Raw genomic sequence first — 13,545 nt, 5'->3', positions numbered from 1 at the left:
CATCAAAGCGTCTCTTAGTCCCAAAATGATTTCCCCCAAGTGACCATCCTGAGTCGCCCTCGTGTCTGCACGTTGGCATCTCCTTTTCCTTTTCTTTTCTGCTTTCTTTCCCGGGACTGACAAACGGACCAGAAAAATCCATTTAGGCTTGTCAACACATTCGTCGTTAGCGGGCTGATACTAATCTCGTCTCTAATCATTTTCCTTCTCTTTCCCCCTCCCCCTTTTCTCAATATTACCCCCGCATTATTTGGTTTGTCGAATTCGAGTGCGGGGCGTCGACCAACTTGATTGAACACATTTCACTTGAGTCGACTCTGGTTTACATCGGCTAAACAGTCGAGCTCGGAAGGAAAGCGAGCAGAAGTACTACCGAAGCGCGTGTCTGAACTACCGTCGCATACGATCATGGCGAGCGACCAAGGGAAAAAGCCTGCTGTGCTCATCGTCGGAGGATTAGGTATGCGCGATGCGATCTCCATTCTGGTGCGAGGAAAAAGGGGAAATGGACAGGATCACTGACACATGACTCGTAAATGCTCTAGGATTCATCGGTCGTCATCTAGCTCTGTATATCCATGAAAACAACCTCGCTTCGGAGGTTCGACTTGTGGACAAGGTCCTCCCTCAGCTGGCCTGGTTGGCACCAGAGTTCGAGGAGGCATGCTCGAAAGATAAGTTTGTTCAAGCAGACGCTAGTCGGGAACGTGAGTAACTACTTCATCGCAAATTTTGCTCTGAACTGTTGCTGACGGTCGTCTGGTACGGATACAAAGAGCACTTCCCGCGGATATTTGACCGTGCAAACGGGGAACAATTCGACTATGTGATCAACTGCGGTGGTGAGACACGACACTCTCAGCCAGATGATGTCTACGAACTACGGAGTTACAATCTTACGGTGGCATTGGGTCGCGAAGTGGCTCGTCGAGGCATCCGTTCCTTCGTCGAGTGCTCGACCGCTCATGTATACAAGCCTGGCTCTTCCCCTCGAAAAGAAAACGACAAGCTCGAGCCCTGGCATCGACTTGCCAAATGGAAGCTGAAGGCTTCGGATGAGCTGAAGAAGATTCCGGGCCTCAACTACTGTCTGTTGCGACTTCCACACGTTTACGGTGAATACGACTCGGGTTATTTCGCGATGGGTATCTGCCTGGCGCGGGTACACCTGGACATGGAAACGGATTTGGAACTGCTTTACACAAAGAACCTTAAAATTAACACGCTCTACGTAAAAGACGCAGCTAGCGCTCTGTGGAAGGCGGCCGAATGGAGGGCGGCAACCACTGACAAATCCGCCCCGATTGCTTTCAACGTCGTCGACCACGGCGACACTCGCCAGGAACATGTTGCGGAGGCTTTGTCCACGGTCTTTGGGCTCAAAACCTCATTCCTCGGATCGTTGGCATCTCAACTCGCCAAGTTGAACCTTGACGATGTTGTCGATGACATGAACGAGGTGAGTCTACAGGGCTGGGCAGAGCTGCTGGAGAAAAAGGGCATCACACGTCCCGGGCCAATCAGCCCGTTCCTCGAGAAAGATGTCATCAAGGACCAGGATATGTCGATTGATGGCACCTTGTTCGAAACAACCACCGGATGGAGGCCTACACGCGAACGCTTTGATGCGGAGGGAGTCCGCGCCATGGTCGACAGCTACAAACGTATGGGCTGGTGGCCATAGAGCCCTTAGCTCGTTTTCAAGCAATACGCCAAACCTGATAAAGCATCGCCGGTCTGCCGTCGCGACAAGCACCGCCCGCCATCGACCCTTTCTATCTTCCACACTACCACATGGTGACCCTTGAATTCTACCGTGGAAAAGAGCGGCGCCACGCGCCACACGCCGTCTCGCCAGGGATCCCTGGTCTGTTTCATCCACAAACGAGGCACATCATCTTCTTCTCTGTAATTTAACTTTCGTCTTCTACTCTTCTTCTCCCCAACCTCGAGCTCCGCGACCTTCGACACCGGCATGTTCCTGATAACCTCTTCGTGTCCACCGGCATACTTCATCGTTTTCCTTGCTTCAGAGAGTGCTGCTTCTTCTGCTCATGACCCTCATGAACATGTAGACTTGGGTGTACATAACATAACATATGCACTTTGACTGACTGCGCTGAAATTTACCCGCCTGCTTCTTTACTGTACATTTCTGCTACTTTCGTTGTCGAACATGGCTAACGTGTTTCTTTGCCATTGATGCCTACATTGAACTCGGACCGCATAACTAGATGAAAATGTATCATAATGGTTACTTTGTCCCATATTTGCGTTTCTTGCATGGTGCGACCTTGCAGAACTTCTGTGACGTTTAGTTGTGATCTTTGGACATGGCCCTACTGTCTCTTTGCGAGTTGAGTTTAGATGAGTGACTTTGGTGTGCATCTATATTGTAGATTGTTGTGACATTGTCGACGACTGTATATTCTATAATTCTTGAATGATACCGGTCAGATTGCTGGAACGAACTCACCCAGCGGAGAAACAGGTTACCAGCCTCTGAGAGCAGACACAACCAAAGAGCAAAAGCAGAGATTCTGATCAGGAACAAAGTGTTGTATGAACCCAAGCTAATTCATCGAATGCCCGACTCTACACTGGTTGAGTGAGCAGGTCGATAGACTGGGCTTCCCAAGCAAGCATTGTGATAAGAAAAGGCTTCAAAATGGAACGTATGCTACGGAGTACTCCGTCTAGTCGCTATAAAAAGAAAGCTTAGACGTTAAAAGAAATTCATGAAGTAACACAGGGACAGCCCTAAACGACGTCATCTAGAACTCCCAGTTTTCGTCGACTGATTTGATGGCCCATTCGAACTTCTCCCGCAAGGACTTGGAGAAGAACTTCTCAATCGGCACATTGAACTTCTTGCTGAAGACGACCGTAAGACGAGGATCAATGTAATTCTAGCAAATGTCAGTCGATACTCCGGCGCATTCCATATCATGCGGTAGAGGATGGGTGACTCACGATTTTCGAAGTTCCCAAAGCGACTTCCTTGTTTTCTTCCTTGTCCTGAGCTTGGAGCTCCATTGTCTCAATGCGCTGTTCCAGCTTCGTGATGGCTGCTTCGAGCTTTTCAACGCTGGGGCCTTTGCCCTCAACTTCGACTTTGCCCGTCTTATTTTCTTTCCTGAACTTGTTCTCCATTTCCTTGACGGCCTCGAGCCTGCTTTCGAGCTCGCTGGCCTTCATTTCCTTCTCTCCCTCCGCAGCAAGCTTCTCATTGTCCTTCTCAAATTTCTTCTTAATCTTCTGTCGCTGCTCTTCGAGTAAGTAGGCTTGGTGCTCCTTCACCCATTCCATACTAATGTCCTCGTCCATCTCAAAGAACTTGGCGCCCTTCTTCTTCTTGAGACTAGGGTCCAAGTCAAGCATCTGTTGCTTCAATCGCCATCTTTGGTAACGGAGTCCCTTGATCTGATCACGACCTTGAGATTAGCAATCATTCGTTATTAACATCTCAGAGGACAGACTTACACGCTCGCTCATCTTCTCCATCTGGTTGGCATGTGATGCGGTAACAGTCCGCTTGTGATTGCAGAGGATGGCGACTCTGCGGTTCGCGTCGTTGTATGCCTTGACCTTCTCTGCAACACTGCCCGTTGCCTTCATGTCCTTAAGGAGCGTGGCCATAGTGTACGAAGCGTTGTACGTACGGAACACCTTGGCGGTTAAGCCCGGCATGTAATTCGAAAGATGTTTGTTCAGGGCAGATGTCTTGAGAAAGTTAGCATCTTAATCATCATCACGAAAAGACCGGGCTGAGCACACACCGTTAATCTATCAAAAATCTCATCTCCCTCCTTCTTGGGGGGTTTCTTGAAGATTTTCAGGTTCTTGAAGACCTGAGGATCGACCTCAACTTCGTCATAGAATCGAATACTGTCCTTACCCAGGAAATCGAAGATAACTTTGTTTGGGGGCTTGAGAGTGACGTTCTCATATTTCAGAGAGCAACAACCGACAGTTTCAGCTTCGTCCTCACCCTTCTCATTGCCCGCACGAAGAGCAAATTGGTCAATGAGATAGACAGCTGTCGCCTTCTGCCGCTCAACCATCAGCTCATGTTTCAAGGCCTTTTGATAATCCTTGCGAATACGATCGATGTGCTTCTTGAGTTCGCGTGCCTTCTCGAATTTTTTGTAGTCGCTCAGGCCCTTGACATCAGAATTGGCAGCAAGCATTACATACTTGTAATTGCCGTTGATGTTCTCCTGCCACATAGCAAGCCATGTTCCTTCTTGATCGTGCTTGACTTCCTTCCAGCGATGACCTTCAGGTGGCGGAGGAACAGGGGCATCTTTTCCGATGTTGATGGTGATCTGCTCAGGCTGGACCCGTGCCTTCACACGACCAGTCTTAGGGTGCTCACCACGGCCACGGAACAGTGCCGGCGGTTCGACTCGGAAATTGCCGACCTTCTGCTTGCGACCGTCCCAGATACAGTACATATACGGCGCTTCGGCAGCATCTTTCTCCGCCTTTAGACGCTTCTTCTCAGCCGGAGGAAGATTCTTCTTCTCAATCCGTTTGGCCTCGTAGTACTCAAAGATCGGCCGGAAATCGCATTTAGAGAATTCCTTGATCTCGATTTTGTTGCCCTTTGGATCCTTCGCTCCACCTGTCTTTTTCAAGACCTCTTTGAAATCCATAAAAAAGTTCTTCTGGAAGGTTGGGTTTTCCACATGTTGAGTCGCATTTAGCATGCTACCGAAAAACCCCGCCACTTCTTCGGCTTCGGGGTGAAGAGTGATCGGAATGCCGTCGTACTTCATCTTGACATCGCTTGGTAGAGGCTCGTAGGGAGGAGGGAAAACAACGCCGTTGTGTTCGAGGGTCGTCCACTTGATTGTCCCGTCACCCTTGGTCGGATCCTCCCACCATCTGTACTCTTCCTCTTCTTCTTCACCTTCCTCAGCTTCAGTGCTTTCTTCCTTCTTGACAGGTGTCGCCTTCGTTTTCCCGTTCCTAGCAGAAGCTGCCGGCTCTGCATTGGCTTGTTTGGTCGGCTTCTTGACTGCCGGTTTCTTCTCATCGACAGGTTCCTTCTTCACACCATTAGCCTGTTTCTTCTTGCTGGCAGCTGTCGCCTTTGCAGCCTGTGCTGCGTCGCTCTTCCGGCTGGCCTTAGCGTCCTTTTCTGCCTTCTGCTGTATTTTCTTCTTTTGGGCCACAAGCTTTCGCTCGATTGGAACATCGGAGTCGGATTCCTCGGCACCGACAGCGGTTTCGGAAGCCTTGGGAAGCTTCCTTCCATTGAGCGCTAGGGGCACATCTTCGTCGGTCTCAGGATCTTCGTGCTTAACGGAAGTGCGACGGCGCTTGCTCTGTCGAACGGTCAGACGCTGAAACCAAAAAGCGACAAAAGCGTCGCAACCTAGGGAAAACGAGGGAGACGGCGTAAAGAGGTTCGGCGTACCAAGGGCTGATCTTCGTCCTCGCTGCTCTCCGGCTCCGCATAGGATTTCCTTTGGCCGACACTTGTCCGTGCCTTCCTCTTGCCTGCAATACCGGTATTGGCATCCGAAGCATCCTGCATATCAACATCTCCCGCACTTTTGACAGGCCCAAAGCGAAGAGAAACGCCAGGCTCGACATGACCGTTGGCCTCAGGCGTATCCTCCATTTTCACGTCCGTAGAGGTACCTGAGATCCCGTGAAAGGTCAGATGGAGTTGAATAATGGTATAAGAGTGAAAAGGTCGAGGAGACAAAACAAAGTGAGAAATGAGAGGAAATAGGGTGGTGCGAAGGTTTGCGAAGATCCAACACCCTGTGACGCCACAGTGAAGAGAACTCACCGGCGGAACGACCATTTGCTCTGACGAGTGGTGTATCATCTTCTGAGGAGCTCATGATTGCGAGTCGCTGAGTAGGAAGTTGTTGGTCTGAGGATCGAAGATGCAGATGCAGGTAAACACGGAGCGGAGACAGGCAGAGACTCGACACTGGCCGTCTGCCAAGTCTGAAGAACAGAGACGGCGCTTGACCAAACGATGAGGTCAATGAGACCTTGAATGATGAATATGCGAAGAATGAAAGGATGTTGAGGGGAGAATATTGTACAATGTCAGTGAATTGAGAGGAAAAGAGAAGTCCGAGAAGCGCGACAAGGAGGGAAACACAAAAGAAAAGGTTGAGGAGAAGGAATGAGAGAGGGCCGAGAAGGAATGGAATGGAACCTGGAAAACGATGGTCGTTTGGGGGCCTGAGGCCGCTGCCAATAGGTATGCTTCTCACGTTTCTCCGGACCAGTGACCACTCGTGTTGTGAGTTTGCCTTTGATGCCTGAGGCTACATAGGTCACGGGTCTCGGGTCTCTTCGGTCAGAAATCCCGCACAGTGTATTGGTGCCTGTATGCCTGAATGCCTTATGGCCCGGAACTTGGGGGCTTGAGCCCATCACGTGACGTACCCTCTCTCTGTGTGAGTTGCGCTTTAGGTCTGTCTGACCACCCTCAAAGAGTTACCATTGTAGGTTTAGTGCGGCTGGATTCCCGTCCTCCCGGCTGTCGGAAGAACGAACAGAAACAGGAGTCGAACCTCAAAAGTGAACGACTTCTCTTCCCGCTATAGCATAGGTCTCTCATCACCCGTCCTCGATTGACCTCGCGGCACTCCCTCCGCTCTTTATCTCGTCCAGGTCAATATTACTTAACGTCCGCCATGTTTTCTCGTGCTGTTCGTCCGGCCGTTCGGGCTGGCAGTGCCACTCTGACCCGGTGAGTTCTTCTTCCGGACGTCCATAATCCGACCATACAAACGCTCCCCTCCCTGCCCCCAACGTCAATCGATCATTTAGTCAGGCGTATCAATAGAGCGATGGAATTGGGAAGAAATATGTGTTAATGAAATCGGTGGATACGAGATGCTGATATTCTTGGAAGCACTGCGCCCCCCAACGCCGCCAACTTCGCGACTCTGCGTGAAATCGAGGGCCGTCTGAAGTCCATCAAGAACATTGAGAAGATCACCAATACGATGAAGATCGTTGCCTCTACCCGCCTTACCCGCGCCCAGAAGGCTATGGATGACTCTCGTGTTTACGGTCAGACGTCCAACAAGGTCTTCGAGAACGCCGAAACCAAGCCCCTCGAGGACAAGAAGACCCTGCTCGTCGTTGCTAGCTCCGACAAGGGTCTTTGCGGTGGTATCCACTCCGGTCTCAGCAAGGCGACTCGTCGTATACTCCAGGAGAACCCCAACGCCGACGTGGTCATCCTCGGAGAGAAGGCCAAGGCTCAGCTGTCCAGATCCAACGCCGACGCCATCGTCATGAGCTTCGCCAACGTCTGCAAGGACATCCCTACTTTCGCTGATGCTCAGGTCATTGCCGACCAGATCGCTCAGCTGCCCACCGACTATGCTAGCGTTAAGATTATCTACAACAAGTTCATCAACGCTCAGAGCTACGAGCCCAGCTCCGTTGAGGCCTACTCCGAGGAGGCTATCACCAAGTCCGGTCAGTAACTTCGTCAAGTCTTTCACTGGATTCATAGTGCTGATTTTGCTCGACTAGCCAACCTTGCCACCTTCGAGGTTGAGGACTCTGCCCTGGCCAACCTCCGTGAATATGCTCTTGCCAATAGCCTGTACTGGGCTATGGCTGAAGGCCACGCTTGTGAGATTTCGGTAAGCTCTTGAGATTCTAATGAGAAATAAAACCTATCGCTAATGCATAGTCAGGCTCGTCGTAACGCCATGGAGGCAAGTATCTCTTCAGTTCGAGTGATAAATATGGGGTTGACAACTAACTTGAATCACTGTATAGAACGCCTCGAAGAACGCTGGTGAAATGATCAACAAGTAATTGCACTCCTTGCTAAGACCTGGAATTCATAGACTGACAGCTTCTCAGGTTCCAGATTCTGTACAACCGTCAGCGTCAAGCCGCCATTACCGGTGAACTGGTCGAGATTATCACTGGTGCCACTGCCAGTGAGGACATGTAAAAGCTTTCATAAAGCTTTTGTGGGAAGGAGTCGCCATATGTGTAGACTTACTCATCAATACCTAGACTCTTCATCCGCCTGTAAAATCAGTCTCAATCCAACTTTCTTTTGTGCATTCTGACATCCTTCTAACACATTGTTGCCTAATGCAACAACTACTATCATGATTAAGATATCCTATGTTTGATATTGCCGCTGATTCACACCTTTTCACTTTGATATGAACATTTGTTTTTGTGCTCTACATGAGAATGATGAGATGGATATTAACTGGACTGTCTCAGGCCTTTTACGTTCTGACACCATGAACTTTTCTTACATATTCAGGTCAGACGAAATCGCTGACTGATGGTGTTGTTGTACTTCCTTGTTTGGACTAGAGGGAACACCGACGCTCAATTCACATCTCTCCCCGTTTGCTCTGTTCAAATCTCCACGATCTCATCTTCCCCTTTCCAAAATCTATCCCTGACTACTAGACTCCAGCAATTGCTACCTGGCGTCTTTCTTGACTCTGGAACCGTCTCAATCCCGAAGGATAGTGTGCGTATCAAGGGCCTCCTTCCCTGAAAGGTCCGGAAGTTGTGTTGTTGTTTGTTGTTTGTTATTGATTCATCCCCCTTCAACTACGGCTCATGCTGATCTGATAATCTATCACATCATTCCCAGACTGAAAAAGAAGGTGTGGCTTGGTTGTTCTGTTATGAAAGGCGGACGAGGATCGACCTCGAGCCCACAATGTCTCACCTTACCATTGCGAACTGCTATGAGATTTTGGGCATCAATTCTGATGCAACCATCAAGGACATCAATACAGCTTACAAAAAACTTGCTCTCAAACATCACCCAGACAAGACAGGTGGGGAGGAGAGCTCTCATATCGAATTTCAGAAGGTACAAGCCGCACAAGCAAGGACACTGAGAACTCAAAAGCAATCATGCTAACCAAATCCGACCTTCAGATTCAGCAAGCTGTGGAAATACTTCGCGACCCTGTCCACCGCAAGAAACATGATCTGGAACTCGTCAAGCTGGGAAGGATATCTGTGCATGGGACCAATTTCCCGCATGCAGGTGGTTCCCACTGGTCGGCTTCCGCATTCAAGAGATACGATGAGAACAGTCGTTACATGTACAGTTACGAGCAAAGTGTACATGTGAGCCCTCAGAAGCAGGAATCTAAAGAGGATATGGAATGGGTTGAGCAGATGCTCAAGGCGGAAGAGGAATTCAGACGGAACCTTGCCAGGCAGCAGGAGATGGAACAGATGCGTACTCAGATGGAAGCCGAGAGGGCAGGACAAGAGGAGAATTGCAAGGTGCATCAAAGTGCATGGGGAGACCATCCGCCTGAACCTTTCGAACAGGACGCTCATACCGAGGATGTCCTCGAAGAAGAACCTGACTATTTCGACTTTTACACCGAGAGTATTAACCGAAAGGAGCAAAGCATCTGGGATAAGTGTGCACAAAGGGCTCCCCTGTTTCGGGACTACAGGGAGGAACAATATCATCAGGAACCATACAAGGAGGGTGAGGAACAACAAGAGCTGTATGAAGAGGGTGAGGAAGAACAGGAGCTTTATGAGGAGGGTGAGGACAAAGTGGTCTACGAGGAGGACGAAGAGCAACAAGACATTTGTGAGGAGGAAGTTAACGACCAACCGGAGCTCTATGAAGGAGTCGATTACGAGGAAGACGTGTCCAAAGAGAATACTGAAGACCAGCAAGAGCTTTACGAGGATGATGACCATGACTTCGATGATTCTTCCCTGTGCCCTGACGATCAGCTCTCCGAGTATATTCCGTCTGTCTGTGGGTCCGACTTGGACTACGCTACTGCAAAAAGCAGCGACTCTGAGTTCAAGTCTCGCTTTCATATGGAGAGCATCCGCGCAGCATGTGCTGAGCAGTACGACAATAAGTCGACTAATCTGGAAGAGGCACAGAAAGCAGACGACGACACGGCGACATTCTACGACTTCAGCGAGGCAGGCTCATCCCACAGATTCTACAGTACCAATCCCTGCCTTTCCGAGGCTGTAAGTGTGAATGAAGCTGTCCACAACGACGAGAACGAACAAGAGTCTGAGGACGTCGACAACGACGACAGTGTCAATCGATCAAACCTCCATGATCTCTTATCTCCCTTCGTCCCATACTTCCAAAAGAAGCTTGATGATCCCAGTGGCCGCTACACTGAGGAGGACCTTGGTGTTGAACTTCAAGGTATTGTCATGGAGACCTTCTGCGGCTGGCTCGAAAATATCCGTCTTACCGTTCCTGATGCAGAGATTCCGAGAACAGGCAACGATCCACAGCAGTGCCTGCACCTTGGGTCCTGGGTCAAGCAATTTGAGCGTCCCGCATGTGAGATTTGTCATCGCTGGATGCCAATTTACACTCTCATGTGCCCAGGTTGTGGCATTCAGGCCTGTGTGGGTTGTAAGTTTCAGTATGAGAAGGATTGAGGTTTCCTCCCTTCCAACATTCTGTTAATTTCTCTGGGTATGTTGTGCTCCACTTTGGGTCATCATTGAACTTTCTTGTTGATTGTCTGCGCTGACCATCCTAGACAGTGAATGCTCGCTTCATGATTCTTGAGCATGGCTATTGATGGCTTGGTATCACCATTAGGGACCTCTTGTTGAGGAGGAAGAGAACTGGGTGCTTGCATACCCGCAGTATCGAGTACAAAGATCGGCTCTGGCAGATTTTCAAATGTACTTGGCCGCTCAAATTCTTTAAGACTACTCGGGTCGATAACATATTTGCATTCATCAACGACTAGGCTCCCACAATATTAACTTCTAAGCGTAACAATCCCATTTAGATTTGCGAGACAGGCGGAGAATCCGTTTTGTAAACATTACCAATCCATGAAGGACAGTCGCCGCGGCTTCCATCCTTTCAACTTTGCTTCGCTTCAACGTCATGAACCTCCATCGGGGCAGTATTGGTCAACCGGGCCAGAGCCTCATCGAGACCAATCTCCCGAGAGATCTCAGCCTGACGCTCATAGTCGGAGATGGCAGTGCCTTCAGAGCCGAAGATAACATCCATTTCCTCTGTATAGCTCGTTAGTACACGTCACGTCTTGCAATTGCAGAATCAAGAAACTCACCAAGAGACAACTGCTTTGTCTCAGGGACCATGAAGGCAATAAACCCCGCCCCAAGGAAGGTGATTATGCCGAAGAATATGTACGTCCCGTATCTGATATTCTGGAGCATGTCGGGCGTGACCTGTCCGACGATGAAGTTGTTCATCCAGTCTGGCGCGAAGAAAAGTCTGCGTCAGAGCCAAGATAGAATACCAAGGAGAAAGAAAGTACTTACTTGCCGAAGCACCCAGCGCGGTGCCCTTTGCCCGAACACTGAGCGGCCAAATCTCAGCGATGATGATCCAGGCGCATGGTCCTTGGGTTTATGGTTAGTAGTTGAATCTTCCTCGGAGGTGGAAAGCCGCTTACCCCATGAGTAACCGAAGTGAATGACGAACAACCACACCATAGAGACGGCGGCCCATCCGGCAGCTTTGTGCGTGTCCCATTGGTTTTCGTTCTGGCCGAATATAGCCGCGATGATGAAGTGACAGGCTGCCATTCCGATGGCGCCGACAACCAGGACGGGTTTGCGTCCGAGGTTATCGATCCAGATAACAGCCGGGATCTGTGACGGGTGAGTGGTTTTTTCCTTTCAATCAGGAGTACAGTGGGTGGGTGTTTGGGATTATGGCTTACCGTTGCGATGAACATAACTATACCGACTACACCGGTGGCAAGGAGCGAGGTGGTGTTGCTGCTCATACCCAACTGGTTGAAGATCGAGGGTGCGTAATAGAGCACTGCGTTGATTCCTGTCCATTGCTATATCCGTTGGTTAGGCGCTAGGCTCACTCGAGCAAAGGTTCATATGCTTACCTGGAAAGTCATGGTGACTATTAAAGTTAGCAGGCGAGGTTCTGTACCAGTTGTTGGCCGTTGCGACTTACCTGTAGCTACCATAACACGTCTGAACATTGGCCAACTAGTGAAGAGGCTAGCGAATCCCGCAGCCTCCAGCTTGATATAGCTCCATGTGTTGGTTCGTTCGAGGTGAGGAAATTTCTCCTTCTCGGTCCGTTTCTCGAAAAGACTCTGGGCTTTGATCTCGAGGAACTCAAGTTGCAGAAGTGGATCGTCGGCAGACAGGCCGCGAAGACTCGTGAGGACCTTTTTGGCTTCCTCTTCTCGGTCATGGTGAATGAGCCAACGAGGCGAGAATGGCATGAAGATCATGCCTGCTCCGAGAATAACGGCCGGCACCAGCTGTAAGGCAAGTGGAAGGAGCCATGCCGCATCTTTTTGAGTAGGGCCCGTGCCGCCAATATGATTTGTTCCGTAATTGATCCTATACTCGTCAGGGAAGAAATCGTTGGTAGAAGATATGAACCAACCAGAAAGAAACCTGCCATAATATCGATTAATGTTGGTGTCTCAGGAAGGACTTGGAAGGATCAATCATCACACTTACCATGATTCCGAATGTGATAGCAAGTTGCTGCAGAGCGACCAGAGAACCTCTGACTTCCGGTGGCGCGATCTGCTGAGCATTAGACCAGATCACTGTTATCGACAGCGTTCCGCCCATACCTCTGCATTGTACATGGGGACACTCATGGAGAGACTAGGAGGCCGCGTTGTTAGCACCTGCGACTTGAATGTACGTCTTCGTTGAGAAGTATACACACCTTCCTACCCCCATACCAGTGATAAAACGGCCACCGAGGATGTGCGATGAATTCCCACCCTTGGTTGCCGCCGTTGTCTGGATCACGACTCCAATGCAGAAGACGCCGACATTTGCCAGGATGGTATACTTGCGGGAGATTCTTTCGCATAGGAGACCGGAATATAATGCACCGAACCAAGCACCAAGCTCGAGAATAGCTATAGCAGCTCTTAGTCAACCGTTGTAGCAAGCATGGAAAATCTCCCTCGTACCGGTCAGCCAGCCTTTCTTCGTCTGATTGGTAACGGCGTCGCCCATCTTGTCGAGACGATGTCAGCGGTAGTCAGGTTGACAATAAGAAGGGTACCCGTACATGCTTTTCGAACGAATACATCGTCACTGTGGTGAATATCAGCATGGCATATTAACTCGAATATGGCAATTCAGCGACTCACAGACGCCAGAGAAGACACCCTGTTCCACAGAGATAGAACGTCAGCTTTGTCTACAAACCTCTCGTGTCTAGTATTCCCGACTCACCTGATTATAACCGTACAGAAGGCTTTTGCACAATCAGCCCAACCTGCAGACTCGAAAAGTATAATAGGGAATGGACTTACCCTCCCAGGCATGCAAACAAGGCGATTCCGAAGACCTTCCGATTCTGAACCAACCCTGCCATACCAGAGGAGCCCTTAAGAGCAGCTTTGCGCATCTGCGCTGCAGCGTCCATCGCTGCTGACGAATCCACGGCACCACCCATGATCGTTGTAATCGTCTGTCTCTTCGAAAGGCGATACGTATCAGATGAAGGGGAAGAGAAAAAGGCAGTAACCGACATGAGAACTTGACAGGGTGCGATGGGAGTATTCATAC

General features: G+C 49.8%; 5 protein-coding genes across 5 annotated transcripts; 3 read left to right on the top strand and 2 right to left on the bottom strand.

The window, feature by feature from the left end:
- Positions 1-408: 408 nt before the first annotated feature.
- On the top strand, positions 409-1,684 carry ALT_8743 (NAD-dependent epimerase/dehydratase family protein; the record flags this gene model as incomplete). The annotated part of the gene is made up of 3 exons (XM_033557777.1): positions 409-460; positions 546-707; positions 777-1,684. The coding sequence occupies 3 exons, from the start codon at positions 409-411 to the stop codon at positions 1,682-1,684; spliced, it is 1,122 nt and encodes a 373-aa protein (XP_033413668.1).
- A 1,090-nt stretch (positions 1,685-2,774) lies between these two features.
- ALT_8742 (DNA topoisomerase 1) lies at positions 2,775-5,861 on the bottom strand (the record flags this gene model as incomplete). The annotated part of the gene is made up of 6 exons (XM_089600460.1): positions 2,775-2,909; positions 2,974-3,423; positions 3,484-3,723; positions 3,780-5,351; positions 5,426-5,652; positions 5,807-5,861. 6 exons carry the CDS (start codon positions 5,859-5,861, stop codon positions 2,775-2,777), a joined length of 2,679 nt encoding a protein of 892 aa, XP_089455353.1.
- An 810-nt stretch (positions 5,862-6,671) lies between these two features.
- ALT_8741 (F1F0 ATP synthase subunit gamma) lies at positions 6,672-7,957 on the top strand (the record flags this gene model as incomplete). Its single annotated transcript, XM_089600459.1, has 5 exons — positions 6,672-6,727; positions 6,893-7,467; positions 7,525-7,637; positions 7,777-7,811; positions 7,864-7,957. The coding sequence occupies 5 exons, from the start codon at positions 6,672-6,674 to the stop codon at positions 7,955-7,957; spliced, it is 873 nt and encodes a 290-aa protein (XP_089455352.1).
- Positions 7,958-8,695: 738 nt separating this feature from the next.
- ALT_8740 (J domain-containing protein) lies at positions 8,696-10,428 on the top strand (the record flags this gene model as incomplete). The annotated part of the gene is made up of 3 exons (XM_089600458.1): positions 8,696-8,851; positions 8,920-10,327; positions 10,376-10,428. The coding sequence occupies 3 exons, from the start codon at positions 8,696-8,698 to the stop codon at positions 10,426-10,428; spliced, it is 1,617 nt and encodes a 538-aa protein (XP_089455351.1).
- Positions 10,429-10,867: 439 nt separating this feature from the next.
- On the bottom strand, positions 10,868-13,432 carry ALT_8739 (sugar porter family MFS transporter; the record flags this gene model as incomplete). Its single annotated transcript, XM_033557781.1, has 16 exons — positions 10,868-11,025; positions 11,082-11,231; positions 11,296-11,376; positions 11,430-11,628; positions 11,700-11,825; positions 11,880-11,896; positions 11,951-12,348; positions 12,395-12,405; positions 12,472-12,540; positions 12,591-12,624; positions 12,689-12,887; positions 12,942-12,987; positions 13,043-13,068; positions 13,125-13,143; positions 13,210-13,231; positions 13,290-13,432. The coding sequence occupies 16 exons, from the start codon at positions 13,430-13,432 to the stop codon at positions 10,868-10,870; spliced, it is 1,698 nt and encodes a 565-aa protein (XP_033413672.1).
- Positions 13,433-13,545: the final 113 nt, after the last annotated feature.

The sequence above is a fragment of the Aspergillus lentulus genome (assembly GCF_001445615.1).
Source record: "Aspergillus lentulus DNA, contig: Alt16, strain: IFM 54703, whole genome shotgun sequence".
NCBI classification, from domain to species: domain Eukaryota; kingdom Fungi; phylum Ascomycota; class Eurotiomycetes; order Eurotiales; family Aspergillaceae; genus Aspergillus; species Aspergillus lentulus.
This window is presented reverse-complemented; position numbering and strand designations above follow the sequence as displayed.